At 36.7% G+C, this 15,988-nt stretch overlaps 2 protein-coding genes across 2 annotated transcripts; one reads left to right on the plus strand and one right to left on the minus strand.

Moving 5' to 3' along the window:
* The first annotated feature begins 356 nt into the window (after positions 1-356).
* Positions 357-7,936, plus strand: LOC126375895 (histone deacetylase 3). Its single transcript, XM_050022982.1, has 7 exons — positions 357-809; positions 2,182-2,370; positions 3,224-3,498; positions 4,194-4,381; positions 5,482-5,622; positions 6,251-6,360; positions 7,282-7,936. The coding sequence occupies exons 1-7, from the start codon at positions 569-571 to the stop codon at positions 7,440-7,442; spliced, it is 1,305 nt and encodes a 434-aa protein (XP_049878939.1). The 5' UTR covers positions 357-568; the 3' UTR covers positions 7,443-7,936.
* A 2,664-nt stretch (positions 7,937-10,600) lies between these two features.
* Positions 10,601-13,191, minus strand: LOC126375889 (uncharacterized). The gene is made up of 2 exons (XM_050022972.1): positions 12,839-13,191; positions 10,601-11,925 (listed from the first exon to the last, which is right to left on the minus strand). The coding sequence occupies exons 1-2, from the start codon at positions 13,012-13,014 to the stop codon at positions 10,656-10,658; spliced, it is 1,446 nt and encodes a 481-aa protein (XP_049878929.1). The 5' UTR covers positions 13,015-13,191; the 3' UTR covers positions 10,601-10,655.
* Between the last annotated feature and the right edge of the window lie 2,797 nt (positions 13,192-15,988).

Here is a 15,988-nt window from a genome sequence, read left to right on the forward strand (position 1 = left end):
GAAAGAAGAGAAGACAGAGGAACATTATGGGAGGATGAACTTAAAAAGGTAGCTGGAGCAACATGGAGAAGAATGGCTGCAATGGATGAATGGAGCAAAAGTGGTGTACGCTTGGGGAGGCCTTTGCCAAAGCGCAAACTGTGACGTAAAGGAAATAAGGGAAGATGTCAGTAACCTAAAAATAATGTAGTACGTCTTCTTTCGTTCTTCTTCTTCTTCCTAACCTCTCACAAATAAAGGCTTATATTATTATAGTCATAATCACTGATATATAATGGTTATGCATCACATCAATAACCGTTATTTTTATAATGGACGTATCTCTATTTCATGTTATAAAAAAAAAGATTGTCAAATGAAATCGTAAATGCAAAGAACACGAATCTTCACCGCGTCATAAAAACATCGAATTTTATCAATAAAACATGATAATTCCTTATGGAAAACCCATTTGAAATGGCCAACAAATCATTATGCTAGGCGATATTCAGTTAACCAAGCGTCTTCTTATTATTGCTTTAGTTCTTGGCATTATTTATATTTTGAAGGAATTCGTGTTTGTTTCAATATGACTCAGCATCGTGTAGCGTACTTCTACAATGCTGATGTTGGGAACTTCCACTACGGGCCGGGGCACCCGATGAAGCCCCACAGGTTGTCGGTGACCCACAGCTTGGTGTTGAAGTATGGGCTTCATAAGAAGATGCAGATTTACAAACCCTACCGAGCGAGCGCACATGATATGTGCCGGTTCCACAGTGAAGACTACATTGAATTCCTGCAGACTGTCACTCCACAGAATATACAAAGTAAATTGTTAATGTTTATATGTACCTATATTTATTCTTTATTGTACACATAACAAGGAAAGACAAACGGTGGTGGCCTTACCAAATATTAAGGTGGTGCGCCCTTCAAAATACAGTTTTTTTCGATTAGTTTACGGTCACCAAAATATACCCAATTCGATCTTTTAAAAATGACGTTTACAGCGCTGTACAATGAGCAACTTTCCAGGATACATTCCTGACAAACAATATAGATGGCGCTGTGCAGATTTTCCTTAATTTAACCTTCTAATTTTATGGATAACAGACATATGCATCTTCCATCTTTGTTTTTGGGTATAAATCACCCTTGTTATTACACCCAGGCACAACATGTTTTCCAGCCATTATTATTATGGAAAAAGTAAAGTGAAGTCATTATAGGTAGCAACATAATTCTACAATATCTGAACCATATATCCAGCATCAATCATTTTTATTATACATGCCTCTGCCATTCTCAGATCTTAGATTATATTTTTGTATAATTATCTAGGTAGCCGAGTTATGAGAAAATAGTTAACCATCATTATATATGTGTACAGCTCCATCTATTTAGTTTTTGGGGACCGTAGCCTGGTTTTCCTCATTCAATGTACATTGCGGAGTGTGTGATTGTACACATATTTTACACCTTTAAATGTAAAGTAAATTATTTATTATATTATTAATAAAAATAAAAATACATAAACAAGTACATTCCATCCAACTACAATTTTAACAACAAACATATTATTAAAAACATATTATTTTGACGAAGCTTGTGCGGATTTTATTATGTATGAATTGAATATGCTTTCCCTTATTTTTATTTTATTTTATTTTATTTTTTTAATATGAATGTTGGTACTGACGAAGCCTGTGGTGGATTTACATTCTGTTTTTTTATTATTTATGAATAAATCAATCCTTACTTAATAATTTAAAATTGTAATCATATATATTATATATTAAATCATAAATAGTTATTAAAAACAAAATATAAAGCTATAAATAAAAAATGTCCCCCAGCTCACCACATCGAGGCAAAATCCCCAGAATAAAAACCTACCTACCTTTAAATTAGTTGCATATCAAACACCGAATTGTCTTTTGATTGTAAGCCTTATAAAACAGGCTCCTAATTATAAGTTACCACGAAGTATTTTTATTACCTATAGAAAGGTCATTTACAAGTACACTAAAACGATACTAAATATTGTACATAGGTCCGTTCGAGGTCAATTTGACTTTTTGATTATATTTAAATGCAATTTAATAAACTGAGAATTTGATAACATTTATTTATTAAAGATATCCAACATATTAACCATATAACAACGAACAAATAAAATTAATAATTTAAAAATTTCAGGTTTCTCTAAAGATCTACTGCACTATAATGTAGGTGATGATTGTCCCGTCTTCGAAGGCCTGTTCGACTTCTGCTCAATGTACACAGGAGCCTCACTAGAGGGGGCTATGAAGCTGAATAACAATGCCTGTGACATTGCCATCAATTGGTCTGGTGGTCTGCATCATGCTAAGAAGTTTGAACCGTCAGGTAATGTAGAATCTAAGGTTGTTTTTGTCATCATTAACCTGCGCTCGTCCACTGCTGGACATGGGCCTCTCCTATGGCACGCCACTGAGCTCGGTCCACAAATAATTAAAGACAATTTGCAGCCACTGTTGATACGACGTTCTAAGCCATGATGAACCTCATGGTGACAGGGGATCAAAGACACAATCAGAAAGGACAATCCCTCTGTCGGATTTCACGACATGCCCGGGCAGACAAGCTGATGAGTGTGTGCTGTTTTTTATTTGCTCCCAAAACAGCATAGAACCTACGGGAACTTTTTCGGACAATAAACTCAAGTCAAATTAGATACACGTAATTTTTTACATACATATTTTTTGTCGAACGTATCCCCCTAAAACGACTGCAGCTTCTCACTCAGGACCTGTATAGCCGGGGAGTACGAAGAGCTGAAGTAGCTGCAGGAAACAACGGACACGGCCCTCGGACACATTCTTAAAAAAAAAAACATGAAAATATCAAATCAACAAAGAAAAATAAATCGAAAATATTGTGACTCGGACGGGACTTGAACCCAGCTCTTTTCAAGCCGGGACGCGCGTGTTAACCATTACACCACCGCGTCCTCCTCATACATTAAGCCGACGCACAGCGCCATCTGTCTAGAATATTGAGTAGTAATATTTATAATATATGAAATCAGCGGGCTTAGCACCGTAAGAGTGCGACTTTTTCTCGCCTCTACATACGTCATCCGTCACTCTCTCACAGTACTGCACAGAAAGAGACAGATGATCTCTGTCGCGGCGAGAAAGAGTCGCGTGCTTACGGTGCTAAGCCCGCAGGTCTTATGATATTATAATCTTTATTCCAGGGTTCTGCTACGTAAACGACATAGTGATAGCGATACTGGAGCTGCTAAAATACCACCCTAGGGTCCTGTATATCGACATAGATGTCCATCATGGAGATGGTGTCCAAGAAGCATTCTACCTCACCGATAGAGTGATGACGGTGTCCTTCCACAAGTATGGGAACTACTTCTTTCCCGGCACTGGTGATATGTATGAAATAGGGGCGGAAAGTGGACGGTACTACTCTGTCAATGTGCCGCTGAAAGAAGGGATTGATGATCAGAGTTACGTTCAGGTTAGTACGAATCAGAATCATTTCTCTCTCTCTTTATTTAACAGCTGCGCTCTTGTCGGTGGAGTAATCGTCTCCATTTTCATTACGCGTGTAGAACGGTGGTTGCCCCAATCGCCTTCCGTTCCGCAGTACACCGACCAATTTCTCAATCGGTGATGTTCTAGCTAGAGCCCTACCAGAATCCATTTTCTCGGCCTCCAACCAGTACTGATACCGCTGCTGCCCGGCATCAGGGGTGCGCTTTTGTAGTAGAGGCGCCTACTCGCTACGTCACAAGATCGTCATAGAACCTAAGTAGCATTTTATAGGTTAGCCCGTCCCAGTGAGCTACCCACTACGTTCTGCTAATCCTATCGTTGTTCAGAATCATTTATTCAACGTAATTATCATAGATAAAGTAGTTGAAGGTCAATGTAACATTATTGAATCTACGTCATTTCGCAAGGTGTTATGGCTGAGGAGAAGAAATGACAAGAAACTGCAACAGGAACACATATTTTAAATCAATGTGGGTTTCCAAGGTATACATTACGTTTTTTTTATTTGTGATCATTGATCTGCCCAAACCACATCATGATGTGGCCAACGAATGATATTCTATTTCATGAAATGTGAGAAATGGTCGAGCACATCATGAAATGATCAATTCTACGATCTGGCACGACATACACGTTGTAAAAGCTACTTGATTACAGGTTTTTAAACCGGTGATATCAAATGTTATGGAGTTCTACCGGCCGACAGCGATAGTGTTACAATGCGGGGCGGATTCCCTCGCTGGAGACAGGCTGGGGTGCTTCTCTCTGTCTACTAGAGGCCATGGGGAGTGCGTCAAGTTTGTCAAGAATCTAAACGTGCCCACCTTGGTCGTTGGTGGGGGAGGGTAAGTTAAAATTGTTTCATAATAAATCATTTTATTACCATCTCTTCATTTCTCATCTCTCGAAGGACGTTAATATACGATCCCGACGACCCGATTACTGTAGCCATAGAGGCAGCCAATCAGCTCGTGACACCAAACACTTCAGGACCCTGATACCGACCCCGCCGGCGTGGTCGACGACTTCCCTCAATCAGCGCTTCGACCCACTAGGGTCGATTAATTCTTTCAAATATTTTTCCTCTCAGACGACGCCCTGAGCCGAGGTTCGAGCCCAACTGGGCACCCTCAGGCCTGTTGGCTTAAACGTTGTACCGGGTGAGAGCCTTCAGCGCTCCCCGTTTGTCCGGCTAAGTAGTTAATGCCGTCTGCGGCAAATCTACAATTAATAACGCAAAAAAAATCTCATCTCTGCATATATAAGCATAGAATAAGGAATAATATTACGTATAGAACGGCAACTTTTCTCCTTTGCTCCTCACCAGCGGCTGAGCTAGGTTTACCTCAACCCCCCCGGTCTTACTTTAGTCTTCAATCATATGGGCGTCAACACAACACACACAGATGCTCGTGTACGATACTCGATGTGTAGTGTCTGTGTAAAACGAGGTTTTTTTGTATGAAGTGTCCAGGGTGTGTCTTAAAGTTACACGAAACTGCTATTACTTTAAACTGCTGTTTATATTATTTTGTTAACGACCTCCGTGGTCCAGTGGTTGAGCGTTGGGCTCACGTTCCGGATGTCCCGGGTTCGATTCCCAGTGGGGACATATCACAAAAAATATTTTGTGGTCCCTAGTTTGGCTTATCACCAGATTGTCCGAAAGTAAGATGATACTCTACTTACTGATGTAAGTAAGTAGTCGTTACATGAGCCATGTCAGGGGCCTTTGGCGGCTCAATAGTAACCCTGACACCAGGGTTGATGAGGTTGGTACTTCACCTCATAACCCACACGATAGAAGATTATTTTGTTATTTTTTATGAGCAAAACATGATGTACATATTTACACTAATGTTACCATGTTAAAATACCATATTTTAAGCAAATAAAAACGATTGTGATTATTTGTTCTTGAATATATTTTCTTGCAATATTTCAGCTACACACTACGCAACGTGGCGAGGTGTTGGACGTACGAGACGTCCTTATTAGTGGACGAGAATATCTCCAACGAACTGCCCTACACTGAGTACTTGGAATTCTTCGCTCCTGATTTCCAGCTGCACCCTGAGATTAGCAGGTAGCCTTAAAAAAATAGTTTCAATGTGGGATCAACACTTGTCTCAATGAAAGTGAAGAATAATCTTGATATTAATAAGAAATAAATAAATTTAAATTCATATTTTTTTATAAAAAAAAAATAGTTAAAAACCTACATTCCCGCGAAATGCATTTTCGGAGGTATCTGGCCTAACCTGTATTGGGCTGGTTTTCCCTTCCCTGGTTGGTAGGTCAGGCAGTCGCTTCTGTAAAAAACTGGACCTGTCAAATCTTCAGGTTAGGTAAGGCTGTGAAAAAACAGGATAATGCTAGGGAATGATTAAATAAAAAAAGAGTTCTGTCCTAAAATCCACAACCACTCCAAAATTGGAGTTTTAAAGTTTTAAACCAGGCTAGATTGTTACTTCTAGCAGGAAACATGGCATTAGGCCATAAAAATGAAACTTCTAAGATGCTATTTTAAATGTTACAACACAACATAAACAGCCTATATATGTCCCACTGCTGGGCCTGTGCCTCCCCTCAATCAACCGGAGGGTACGGAGCATAATCCACCACGCTGCACCAATGCGGGTTGAATGTTATAAACATTAAGTAAATGAATATTAACCTCATTTAACATTATATTTGTGAACTACCCTCAATAGCACGAACAACGCGAACACCAAGCAGTACCTGGAAGCGATCACGAAACACGTCTACGACAACCTCAAGATGTGCCAGCACTCCCCTGCCGTGCAGATGACGCACGTACCAGGTATTTTTTTTATCTATTTTTTACCAGTACTAACATGCGCGACGCGATAAAATTTTGTCAAGGTCATTCTATCGATTCTGACATTTTTTTTTAATTTTTATTATAATCATTAATCATGAATCGATCGAGCACATCATGAAATGATCAATTCTAAGATCTGGCCACGACATATCTGACACTTTGAAACCAAGTCACATTAACATTTTTTACAAATGAAATCAATTCGTCTCCAACTGCTACTTGAGATCAATCTCAGCTGAGTTGAGCTTAAGTCATGTTTATTAATTAGTGACAGACTTAAGACGTTGCTCACGTCTCAAGTCAATCTCAGCTGAGACGCACTTAAGATGACGTTTGAGATCGATCTATTAATACGGGCCTTAGGGTGGTATTAATAAACTAATCTCAGCTTCGAGACTGCCCTCAAGATCATGTCAATGTGACAGTTCTCATATAAAAACAGAGACTTGAGCATGATCTTGAGGGCAGTCTCAGCTGAGATTCATTTATTAATACCACCCTATGTGTCATTAAATGACAAATATGATAGTGCGACAGGGCTCTAAAGTGGGTACATAAGTATGGTAATTCTCTTACCTCAATCATTAAGTGACAGTCACTGTGGTACACCAGCTTGCTTCTCAAACTTGGAACACCGGTTCGAACCCCGGAGCCGAACTTGCACCAATCATTTAATTTATCTTAAGTGCAGTTTTCACTAACACTATTGGCTCGACTATTATAGACGGCGATACGGCTCACCCATCACCTATTACGTTGGCCTAATAGAAAGCTCGATAACGCGTGGGTGGATACTTAGTTCATCTTGCGATAGATGTACCTCTGACTAACCCAATTGGGATACAGTCGTGAGTTTATGTTATGATGTAATTGCCTTAGTTTGACTCCAAAACTTTCCAGGCGACTTCTTCCCCGAGGAGTACCGCATCAAAGACGAGCCCGACCCAGACGTCAGGATCAGCCAGGAAGAAGCAGACAAAATGGTGGAGCCCAAGAACGAGTTCTACGATGACGAGAAGGACAATGACAAGGACCCGCCGCCTGAGGTGAAGGATGCATAGCATACGAACGGGGAGGCCGACCCCTTAGCCATTTGACAGGGCCTACGGAAGTATCGCAAGAAGTTCTTGTGATGTTGGCCCCCCGGCCCGTCCGAACCTTATTGATGTGAAGTGTTTGGTGAAGTGACGCGTTTGGACGTGAAGTGTTTGGTGAAGTGACGCGATTGGACGTGAAGTGTTTAGTGTAGGGACGCGATTGGACGTGAAGTGTTATAACTTATGGAGAATTGAGTGTTTTTACGTTGTGGAATGGTGGAAAAAGATCTCGTTCTCATCTTGTGCCGCGTTACCTCGCGCGAGCGAGGGAGACAGACATTCCTTAATGGCTTAAAGAGACTAAAGTGGCCCCACCAGAGAGGTGAGTTAAATCAAGCTCGTAATAATATTACGTACAGAACGGCAACTCTCCGCTCCCCACCAGCGGCTGAGCTAGGTTTACCTCACCCCCCCTCGGTCATACTTTAGTCTTTAATCGTATGGCGTCAGACGTCACACACACACACACAGATGCGCGTGTATGATAACGTCATTGTGTAGTGTCTATAAAACGAGGTGTTTTGTATAAAATGTCTGGGGTGTGTCTATGGTTAAAGAAATAATTTTAATCATGAATTAAATTATCTCAAAAACTTCTCTGACCATAAACTATTTTACATTTAAGCGACAGGATAATGTTGATAGACAAATTGTAGTGTAGTTTTAGTATATTTTACTGTGGAGGAATTAAGTGGAGTTGTTGTTGATGAAACAAAGCTGTTGATATTAACATTCGGGTTCATAAAACCTATTTTATCCAGATTTTTTGTCACTGGCAACATTGGTGGTTACGTCAACATTTGCATAATCTTTTGAATAATCATGTTCAGTGTTGTAAAATAATTCACATAGTCCTTAAAGATAAAATATTAAACTCTTTTTAAATCATGCTAGGTAATAACGGTTATCGGACTGCAAACTGTCAAATATTAGTGTCAAATCGGCAGTAGTGTCATGGCACACTTTAGCGGGCAAGATGCGATAAATCACGTGGGTACATTGTCTACGTAGATAAACATCGTGTCACGTCTGGTATATTAAGGCTGCATATTTCCGTAAACGTGCCTCGGTCGCGAAATTATACACGGGAGTTGCCGTTGGGCATAGAATAAGGAATAACACGCGTGTTTTATATTATTGGCACGTGTAGACTGAACTCTCCGTTGCCTGCCAGCGTCTGAGTTAGGTTTACCCCACCCTACCCCTCAGTTTTACAATTTATCAGTCTCTTTGGCGGAGGTGAGGTTTACACGTAGGTACAACACATGTCACCTCATTGCCGCACACTGTAAGAAAAAAAATTAACGTCTCTAACACAAATAACAACATGAACCAATCGTTCATGTTCTTATAGCAAATGTAAATTGTTACTGGCAATAAATTTATTTTATTCTTCTATTCTTATTCATGTACCGCTCACGTACCTCTTCTGTAGAAGAGCTTGGCGACTCCCGCCTAAAATTTCTCTGAGTTTTAGTTAATGGAAAACACTCATCTACCATTTCTGTGTTATTTTATGAGTGTTGCTAGTTTCACTGTTACTTTTAGGATATCTCCATCATTAGTGTACTTATAACTGCTAAATCCCTATACAATAGATTATTCACTTTAAAAAAATGCGGGCCGGTTCCGTGTTTTTTATTTAGATTTAGCGAAATTATGAAGGTGTAATATTAGGGACACTTAAATTCCTTTCCTTACTGCACATCGTGGCTGACGTATCTGTATTTTTTTGCTACAGTGATTTGTTTCTTATTGACAATTGTAAAAGGTGCAAATCAGTTTCGCCAAAAATTGGAGATACGTCAGTTCGCGACATGTTTTAAATCTGAAGACGGTCAGTTAGAAACTGAAAGATGAATGTCAGTGCCGATTCGGCCGATTTTGGCGAAACAAACTTATCAGTATGACAGTTCTAAAACTATCTACCTGTCTCTTTCTTGGACTTATCACAAGAGAAAGATGGCCTATTTTTGGATTATTCCCAGTAGATAAAATAGTGTTAAGTTAAACTAAGGATTAGATTAGATCAAAAAAGGGTTAAGATGGATAAAAAAGGGTTAAGTTAGATAAATATAAAGGGTTAGGTCAAATAAAGAAGGTATTGTACAGTACTTTTAGTATGATACTCGAGTAAACAAACAGATAATCTTATGTAGTAGAAAAGAGAAGATTTCCAAGTTGGAGTGAACAACTTGAAAAGGGGTTATAGCAATTATCGTCACCTTCCTAGTGAAAAGTGAGAAGGAAATTCGCAGTTGTAACCCAGGGGGACAGACCTAGAGGGGAATGCTGGGAATGATCCCTATTTTTAGAGCTAATTAACATAAAATTTGTTTCTGCCAAAATCTGCCATTAACATAGTCCATAGATTGTTTATTGGCCTGTGCTTTACCTGTTCTGTTTAGCTTGTAAGTGATCGGATATTTGGGTGCTTTACATAAACTTTGCTGGTTGAAAAAAAAAATGGATAGCACTTCTTTCATTGAAGTATAATAATGTTACTTTGCCTCTGTAGTAAAAAAAAAACTTGAGAAACTGGAATTTACAAGAACTGGTAGGTATCTTAAACCACCCATTATGTTGGTCTAACTGAAAGTTTGTTGAGGTGTGGATATTTAGTTAATCTTGCGACGAATGTAACTCCGACTACCCCATTGGGATATAATCGTGAACTTATGTCATGGCATTATAAAAAATATGTAAATGAGCGCCCGAATATCCGATAACTGATAATCTTGGGTATGTTCAATATAATCTAGCTCAATCTGGCAATCAACTTAACATTAGGATACCTACAGTGTAGGCTTATAATATTGATAATTTATATGACCATAATTACGATGCATTAAGCCCTCTTTGCATGTAGACTTACCAGCAAATAACATTATAACATTCTCTATTAAGTTGTCAAGTTACAAAATTAGTGCTTGGCTGGTTTTTAATTTAATATTAAATCAAGAAATCCTTTTTTGCTTTTTATTGTGTGACAAAGATGTAAATATATTTGTAAAAAGTAAATGAAATAAATCATCTATTCCAATAGGTTTTTGTTTCTTTTTAATATACCTACTCACTGTGTTATGTGTGTAGTGAAATAATAAAAAGCTTTTTTTAAGTAATAAAAATAGTTGTTTATTGCTATAATATTGCTACAATAAATACAGAGTATTACAACTAATAACTACCCAATTTTAAATCGAGGTTATTATCACTAATATATTTGTGTACGTCACTCATATCTTCTGTGAAATCAAGCGTAAACATTTGTAACTTCTCGCACAACTGAATCAATTGTTTAACTACATCTTTAGATATTTCTAGCGTACAATCCAACCACAAGTTGTTCAAATTTCTTAAACTACCTCTTTGCAACAATCTCAATAACATTCCATCAACATTAATTTTGGTTTGGTACTTTAAAACTAGTTTTTGCAGATTCTGTGTGCAATCGAGGAAGAAAGCCAGGATATTTTCTAGACTAAAATTTTCGTTGCCTATCGTCAAACATGTTAACTCTGAGAATACTTTCTGCGGCCGTTTGAAGTATCGAGGTATTACTAAACAGTGTGACTGGGTCATGAAACACAAAGACGTCAGGTTTGGACAACACTTACCTAAGGATAAAATCGCATCAAAAGTCAGTGACTGGTCAATTTCCCAAAGGGAAAAATGAGTTAAGTAGCAGCCTTTTACGGCTAAAAGCTGGGGCATTGAATCCGAGTAAGAAAAGAATGACAAATCCAATCTATTCAACCTTAAATCGCTCGACGCTAGCTGCTCCAGAATCTCGTCTTTGTTGTGCTCATATAGGTGAGTGATCGACAGTTCTCTGAGAAAGGGACAGATTTTGATTAGCTTCTTGATGCCCTCCGCCGACGCGAAGTGACAGTTGATTTTCCGGAGACTCAGCGGCCCGATGTCCATTACTGTCCCTATTAATGTGGAGCCGATGTCGCAGGATTCTATCCTCAACTCCTCTAAGTATGGAAGCTCGCCGATCAGCATGATGATCCCGGCTTGGGACACACAACGACCAACTCGATTTGCGCGTTCATTCCTTGGAGGGTCCATCGCCAATATGCGTAAATGTTTTAAATTGGCAATGGAACACAAACCTGTGTCTGAAACATTCCTAATCAAGACCGAAGCATTGAACAGGGACTTGCAGATATCGACCCTGGAGACAATGTTGAGCTCTTCAAGAAGGGGACAGCTGATACCTATTATTTGGAGTATTTCATCTGTGCATATGAATTTTAAATCGAGAACTACCAATCGGTTGAAGTTTGGGAGTGTTTCTATCCAGAATCGCTGAGGGATGCCGTTATCGAGGTCGCATTTGCGGAAGACTGACATATTTGGATGTGTTAAGACCTGAAGCTGGACACGAGGGTCGCCGCGGTACTGGCAACATGTTCTTTCTGAACAGAGGACATCGAATAACCTGGAACAGAAAGAAAAACATTAATATTTACGAATTTAGAACATATTAAGTACACCAGTGATTTTTGCACATCAAACATTAAAGTAGGTATGTGAGAAGATGAGAGTTTTCGGTGTTTTATTATGTTTGTGACCAATCCTCATGGAAATCTTTGCATAAAACAAAGGACAATGTGTTGTGGGAACACCTTTACATATTAATCTCTGAATTTATTTACAGAATAATTATTTTTAAACTAAAATGACTGTCACAGCAACAAGGCACATTTGGCTATGTACCAAAGTAAATGTACAGTAAAATGGTTTTACCAAGGCCAAATACAAATTGTAACAGTAATTTACAGGAAAATATTGTAAACATAAGGTGTGATTTATTTCCTTTGTATAATGCTACTTATGTGTCATAATTATGTTGTGAAATTACAAGAAAGATTGTGTCATTATTAAGAATAATATGCAAAGCCAGACACTTTGAAATGAATGAAAATTAAATGATGACTCTTGGATATTATTACCTTTAGGTTGGGTTAAGTTTTGTAACCATGCGGTTTATTATAATAGGCTTTCTCATTATGTTTATATTTCAGAAAAAGAGGAATATTTTGACGAGACAAAATCTATTTACCACAATTACCTTCACACTTAATATTTTATCTATACTTCTATAGAATATTGTATATTTTAGTATAATAAGAAACTGTTTAGTAAAATAAATCACTTATGATAACTCAATCTAGCTACACTTTGGAACTTCCAATGTAGTTAATATTCCTATTGGAACCAACATTATAGTGAACGTTATGTGCCCATTTTATTGATAACATTCACTGAACAAAACAATTACTTATATAAAAGATTCACTATCTTATTGTAAGATTTTTTGTACCATAATAAAACAAAAAATTTTCCCTTACCTGGCAGGCAGCATAGACATCAAGTAGCATTTTAAAGAAAACACCTCTGTCTCGCACTCGTGAAACTTATTCTCCGGATAACTCTTTTCAATAACGTAACACGCAGAATTTATTAAACCAATACAATTTTTTATGCATATTTTGAACAAGCTATTGGGTTGCTTTCGAGGCGACATTTTGATGCATCGCGAGAGAGACCGGGGTGGGAAAACTGTTTTTATAGCTGCAAAAAATGAAGTATTAACTGACGATTAATATTTAGGATAAATAATCCGAATTCGTTGTTGAATTTACGACGATAATTAATTTCACGAGAGACAGTGTTTTGTTGCCATTTCTATTGTCATTTTGACATTTTGTCAACAGAACAGGCAGAATATCATTCACCCATTCGTTCAATTTGTTCGGATACACCCGAATAATGTACTGTAAATGCCTAAACCGATTTTGTTTACTGGCAACACTGAAAAGAGCGCGAAACGAATTAGTTCAAAATTGCAAAGGCTTTTTGGCGGGAGGCGGGAACGGGACAGTTGCTTTCTTCATTGAATAATCTAAATAATTCATACGAAGTGGTGTTTTGTGGTTAATGATCGCATTAAGTTACTCGGAAGACATTCGCGAGTGTTATTATATTGGAGTATTCAATAAACAAAGTGTATCTGCCTATTTTCGCTTCGTGTCAGGAAGCCGCTTCATAACTCAAAAGTTTATGCGGACTTTTGAGTTAATTCGTTTGGGGTTCGGAGTAGGAGTCTACTCCGAGGGTGGGGGCTTAGGTTTCATCATCATCACCTTTCATCATTTCATTAATCATCAAGAAAAAAAATACGTCAGACATGGCTGTATGGGCATAGTTCCCTTTGCCTTACCCTTCGGGGAAAACCAAACCAAAAAAAAAAAAATCAAAATTGCAAATTTATTTTAAAAAAGGCGCCCGTTTTAGCTTTTAAAAAGATTACTATTTGTTTTATTTTATTATATGGCAAAAAAACATTATTGTTCCCTTATTAACAGCCAAGGTTGGTCATTGTCACCAGCACTTAATTTTACTTAGGAAATTAATTTTATATGAATGAAACAACACTTTTATTTCTGTATTTTATTCTTCGTCTTTTCGTACGAGTCCGCTTAAAACTAAGACTAGTTGATTTTTCAATTAAAAATATTAATAATCGTAGGTATTATAATATCTATCTCACTAGGTGTTTCTTTTAATATTAACTCTATAATATGCATTAGATTTCTATTAAGTATAGTAATTGGGCATTACAATATTCTCTCTAGTAATTTGCCTTTTACCTATAGAAAAGTAATAGTTTATGTCTTGTGCCAAACTAGAATATATCTTAAAGGAATAATTTATAAAATTGTACCCAGTTATGCCTGTTGTATTCATATTTTACATGATAACTTGAAATTCGGTTTTCTTCTATTTATGGGTGAAGAATTTTTATCACTATTAATATAATATTTATTATTATCTATTAGGAGAGTACAGCAATGCGATAGTTAAGAGATAATTAATGAAATGGGCTTGGGTGCAATGCAATGGGTAAGATTGTCAGGGATTTTTCCAAATGGGATTACAAATAATCCATAGAAGAAAAACACAGGAATAGAAATAGTAAAAAAATAAGTATACTTACTTACACTGAAGGTTCGGTTTCACTTAGAGAGTACCTACAGGGTTTTCCAGGAAGTTACTAAAAATAAAGTTAGTTCTTGCAGATTACTTACAAATAAAATGTATTGTGTTTTAATATTCTTTAAATGTTCCGTGATTAGCAGGCAGGTTACAATATAAAAAAGGTATTTAATTAGGGACAGTTCCAGGCTACGTTCCCAGATAAAAAAAATGGCACTGTACAGTATTGCCTTCGTTTCACCCAATTCACCTTCTAATTTCATGGATAACAGACGTGGGTGAATATCAATATGTCAAGTATGGTGGGAGGAACAAGTTACCTCGTAGCTAGAACTATCCTTTTTCATGTCGGAACCCAATTTATCACGAAAAAATAATATGAAAGTTCGCACCAAACTTGGCACATTTTGATATTTTGAAATTTTATATTTGTTTTTGGGTATAAATGATGACCCTTGTTATTACTCCCAGGCGCAACATCTTCCACCCATTATTATTCTTATCACAATAAAGATATACCTACCAGATGTGTTCTAAATATCAAGCAACAATTATTTTTATACGTGATTTGCCATATTTTGCTATTACATTATATTTTTGATTAATCATGTATCCGAACAATGAGAAAATAGGTAATTATTACGTTAAATCTGTAGGTACAACGCCATTTATATTATTTTTGGGGAACGTTGCCTCGAAAGTCCCTCGTTGAAAGATTGAGAAGTAGGAAGATAAGGTAAAATAAATCTCATTTTATCTATCTAGCCACTAAATAATAATAATATCTGGAGTCATACATTACTTTAATTATCTATATATTATAATTAATATAATATAATATTTACAAAATATTTGAGTATAATTTTTAACATCTATAGAAATTTATAGAAACTACAAAGATATAAGATTTATTTTGGCACTAGATTTTTATTTTATAATGTCTAAACAACGGACATTTTTATTCAGTATTACTAACTACTTAGAGCATTTTTAGATAAAATTAATTATAAATAGGTATGTTTTCAGGATTATAATCTTGCAAAGTTGTGCTTAGCAAACTCATACAATGTATTTTTTAAAATGATTTCTTAATACCTAAATACTTACATATTTTTTAATTATTTTTATTAAAATATATAGGTAGGAGACAGAAGTGCCTTTAGCATGGACGAAAACATTAAAAAATAATAAGGCATAAATACTTAAGAATATTTTTTAGTTTTTGAAATCATGACAATTCGTACTTTGCCGCATATCTAGTCAAATTCTAAAATTAATAAAAAAAAACAAAAAAGCTATAAATTAATTATTTCGTTATGCCCTCTAATAAGTTCAGGAACTTCAATTTTGGCTAAAGTTTTCTTTTGTTCAACAAATTGATTTGTTTGTCTACTTAGATCTATTTATTATAATTATTAAATTACTATTATTATAATAATATTATGATTTCAATGCAACGCTTGTATACTTTTCTTTATTTGTATATTTTGTGCAATAATAAA

This window comes from Pectinophora gossypiella, chromosome 20 (assembly GCF_024362695.1).
Source record: "Pectinophora gossypiella chromosome 20, ilPecGoss1.1, whole genome shotgun sequence".
In the NCBI taxonomy this organism is placed as follows: Eukaryota; Metazoa; Arthropoda; class Insecta; order Lepidoptera; family Gelechiidae; genus Pectinophora; species Pectinophora gossypiella.

Coding starts and splice junctions, on each gene's coding strand:
- LOC126375895 (XM_050022982.1), top strand. CDS start 569: ATGACTCAGCATCGTGTAGCGTACTTCTACAATGCTGATGTTGGGAAC. Junction 5,623..6,250: donor CTGCACCCTGAGATTAGCAG/GTAGCCTTAAAA, acceptor TACCCTCAATAG/CACGAACAACGCGAACACCA. Junction 6,361..7,281: donor GCAGATGACGCACGTACCAG/GTATTTTTTTTA, acceptor AAAACTTTCCAG/GCGACTTCTTCCCCGAGGAG.
- LOC126375889 (XM_050022972.1), bottom strand. CDS start 13,014: ATGTCGCCTCGAAAGCAACCCAATAGCTTGTTCAAAATATGCATAAAA. Junction 11,926..12,838: donor ATGTCTATGCTGCCTGCCAG/GTAAGGGAAAAT, acceptor TTTCTGTTCCAG/GTTATTCGATGTCCTCTGTT.